At 35.7% G+C, this 3,928-nt stretch overlaps 1 protein-coding gene across 1 annotated transcript; it reads left to right on the forward strand.

The window, feature by feature from the left end:
* The first annotated feature begins 1,257 nt into the window (after positions 1-1,257).
* LOC101656859 (olfactory receptor 4L1-like) lies at positions 1,258-2,196 on the forward strand. The gene has a single exon (XM_004698846.1). It carries the CDS (start codon positions 1,258-1,260, stop codon positions 2,194-2,196), a length of 939 nt encoding a protein of 312 aa, XP_004698903.1.
* The last annotated feature ends 1,732 nt before the right edge of the window (positions 2,197-3,928 follow it).

Genomic DNA, 3,928 nt, shown 5'->3' on the forward strand with positions numbered 1-3,928 from the left:
AAAAACCTTACTGGAACCACTGTATTTTAACTTTTTCTTTTACAATTTCTATTTCTCGGGTATGCTTTATGTTGTAGATTGTATATATATATACTAGTAGTAAATTTATAAAATTTCTCTCCAAATCTTTCATAATAAGTAAAATTACTAAATAAATTCTGAATATTAATATTTTTAAAACCTGTCTCAAAAAACTTTGAAGATCACTGTTCTAAATTTTCAAAGTTGCCCTCGTGGCACTGTGTGATAAGCATTGAATTGCTTACCACAGTCAGTGGTTCAAACCTACCAGCTAGTCTGCAGGAGAAAGGTGAGCCTGGCCCTGTCATGATTTAGTCTCTGGAAGCCAATGTACTTCTCAATGTACACTCCATGCCAGTGAGTTAGGTTTGGTTTTTTAGGGTAAGTTGTAGAAAGAGACAGGAACAGGAAGACAGCTTGAGAGTAGTGTGAAATAAGGGAGGTGTTCACTAAACCAAAGATGTCCGTGTCTACTATATCCTAACTGTCAACCAACATTCTCCTTGACTGTTTTAATCAAGCCATTGCTCAGGAAGAAGCACAATATATTTTAGGCACAGAAATTAAACTTAAAAGTCTCTCCTGGTCATGCCAAGAAAACAACTAGTTTAACAACTCCCACTGATAGTTGGATTCCCAGAGCTCAAGCACCTCTACTTCACGTCTTTATAAAAGAGGCAGAAAATCATGTGCAGAATCATATGCAGGGTATCATAGGGAAGGAAAAGAGCTTTTTAATTCTCAATAATCCCTTGAGCAGGTTGTCTCTAGAATGTGCATTTAGACCAGGTAAGTGAAGCAGAAGATAACAAAGCTTAATATAATGAAGATAGTATTTAAATTAATTTTGTATTAATCCAAAAGGGTATTTTATCTCTTTTGAAAGGAAGGTATAGTGAGTTTTTGTTTTACTATCTGAATTTTCTATCTGAGCAAGTTAGCAATATTTAAGATATGTTGATGAAATTATTGTTTGCTAGATTAATAAAACAATGGGAAGCTAAGCTTTCACTCTATCAAAGGGTTTTATTACTGAATATTATAAATATACTATGTCAAAGTCATATATGAAAGCTCCTATCATGAGCACTACTGTCTTTGTAGATTTAAGTTTAAATACTCTTAGATCACCAATTTTGTTTTCAAAATTAAACAATAAAATATCAGGTCTAGTAATTGGTTAATTTTCTTCTCATTTTCTTCACAAGAACATCTGGGACCTCCTGAGCTGAGTAAATGGATCTTCGGAATGCATCTATGGTGACTGAGTTTATTTTACTAGGCTTTTCTGGGCCATGGGAACTCCAGGTTTTCTTCTTTGTGACGTTCGCCTTGATCTACGGTGCCACTCTTATGGGAAACATCCTCATTATCATCACAGTGACGTTTAGTTCTGCCCTTCGATCGCCCATGTACTTCCTCCTGGGAAACCTCTCCTTTCTGGACTTGTGTCTCTCCACCGTTACCACCCCCAAGATGATCACAGACTTGCTGGCTGAGCACCGGGCCATTTCTTTGTGGGGCTGCATGGCCCAGATGTTCTTCATGCACTTCTTCGGGGGTGCTGAGATGACGCTGCTCATCACCATGGCCTTTGACAGGTATGTGGCCATATGCAAACCCCTGCACTACAGGACAATCATGAGCCACAGGCTGCTGAGAGGCCTCGTGGTACTGTCATGGACAATTGGCTTTATACATACCACGAGCCAGATGGTATTAACAGTGAACTTGCCTTTCTGTGGCCACAATGTCATCGACAACATATTCTGCGACCTTCCCCTTGTGATCAAGCTTGCTTGTATTGAAACATACACCCTGGAGCTATTTGTCATCGCTGACAGTGGGCTGCTCTCATTGATCTGTTTCATCCTCCTGCTCGTTTCCTACACTGTGATCCTGGTCACAGTCAGACAGAGGTCATCTGGAGGGCTCTCCAAGGCTCTCTCCACACTGTCTGCCCACATCATTGTGGTCACTCTGTTCTTTGGACCTTGTATCTTTATTTATGCCTGGCCATTTAAAAGTTTTTCAGGAAATAAAGTCCTTGCTGTATTTTATACTGTTATCACTCCTTTACTGAATCCTCTTATTTATACCTTAAGAAATCAAAAAATGCAAGAGGCTATGAAAAAATTACAGGCTCAACATGTGGGCTCCACAGAGACTTTTTAAATTTCAGAAGTATATCCTTAACATAACTAATACTAGATTAAGAGAGTTTGAATAGATCATGCAGAAAACATAAATAGTTTTTAATCACATTTGAATCAAAGCCAATGGAGAGAAACAATAAACCATTAAAATTACACATGTTATAATAACAAATAACAAAAATTCTAATATTAAAGTATGTAATACTTAGTGAAATGTAGCCGTCATAGAATGATGTAATGTTTTTCCTGCATGCATTTAATGCATATTTTTAATGAGAAATAAATGTGAAGTAATAGATGTCAATATTATTAGTCATAATTTATATACAAGAGATTATTAAATGACATTCATAAATATGTCTGTCATAAACCACATGTGATTATTAAGTGATTGGGCATGAACAATCCATGGTGATAATAACAGTATAAGATGTCTAATATGATAAACAATTAAGTTAAAAATAAGATTGTCAGTCAACGTGAGTTTAATGAATATAAGAAGATGCTAGAGAAACAAGCCATAAGAAGGACACTTTAAAAAAAACTGCAAACAGTAATATTGAAACTAAATTCTCCCAGGTATGTAATAAATATGCACAGCTTAGCTTTTAATTTCAGAAATAAAAGTGAAACAAAGCAGAAGGATATGCCTTTATTTTATGTAAAATACCATGGAAATTTTTTTTCTTTCCAAGAGTTTCCTAAAGAATTTCAGCTAATTATGCCTCTTGATGGCTTGTAATTCTTAGAGTAATTATATAATAAATATGACTTATTTGTGTCTGTGTGAGTGATATAAGAAGCTAAATGTATATATCACCAAAATTTATAGATGGTTCTATGGCATTAGCTTTACTGTGGCATTACTGATGCTAAATCCAAACATAAGTTCTTTCCTTCCTCCCATGTATTCTCAATAAGCAGCTCAAATTACATCATTGAAATGCAATGATCAGTGTCATTTTATTTCTTAAAATTATTTCCAATCCATCATTGCTCTTCAAATCCCGATCTAATGTGGGTTTATCTCTTGGATTTTACCCAACTATATTATTTTTTCTAGTGCTCCTGACACATTGTCCTTTCCCCCCAAGTTACTGGACATCCATGCTGCTCTGGTTTATTAGTGTGTTCGGACTAGGATACTAATCCCACAATCCACAAGCCATTGCATGGAAGAAATTTGAGGCTGTGTGATCCCACAAAGACTCACAGCCTCATAAACCCTATCTAGGGCCACTATGAGTCAGCATGGACTTATGGGCAGTGGGTTTAGGGAGCTCCTTTCACTGGGGATGATCTTCTAATACCTCTTCACCCAACTTTGTAACTCCTTTGGCATTACAAAAAAACAGTCATCACCAAGTGGACATTGGCTTGTGGGTGCTAACTTGTTATAAGACTGGAAGTTTGAGTCCACCAATAGGAGCCTAAGAAGAAAGGTCTGGTGATCTGCTTTTGAATATACAGCCATTGAAATCCAATTCTAATATCAGAGTACATGAGCCAGGTTAAAAAAAATACAATTGAAAACACCATTTGTAAATGTACAGATGAGTTTGCATTTATTATCTTTTATTTTACTTATGTATGGCATGTTGCAGTTTTTATTATTTGCGTATATTAGGATAATAATTCACCTATGTAATTATGGATTAATGTCTGCTTTGTTGTTAGGCTATAAGTTGAAGATAATTTCAGCATCTAGCACAAAATGAAAATTTAGTAGTTAGATTATACTTATTAAATGA

This window comes from Echinops telfairi, unplaced genomic scaffold, assembly GCF_000313985.2.
Source record: "Echinops telfairi isolate 266 unplaced genomic scaffold, ASM31398v2 ScPeMD7_18;HRSCAF=68, whole genome shotgun sequence".
In the NCBI taxonomy this organism is placed as follows: Eukaryota; Metazoa; Chordata; class Mammalia; order Afrosoricida; family Tenrecidae; genus Echinops; species Echinops telfairi.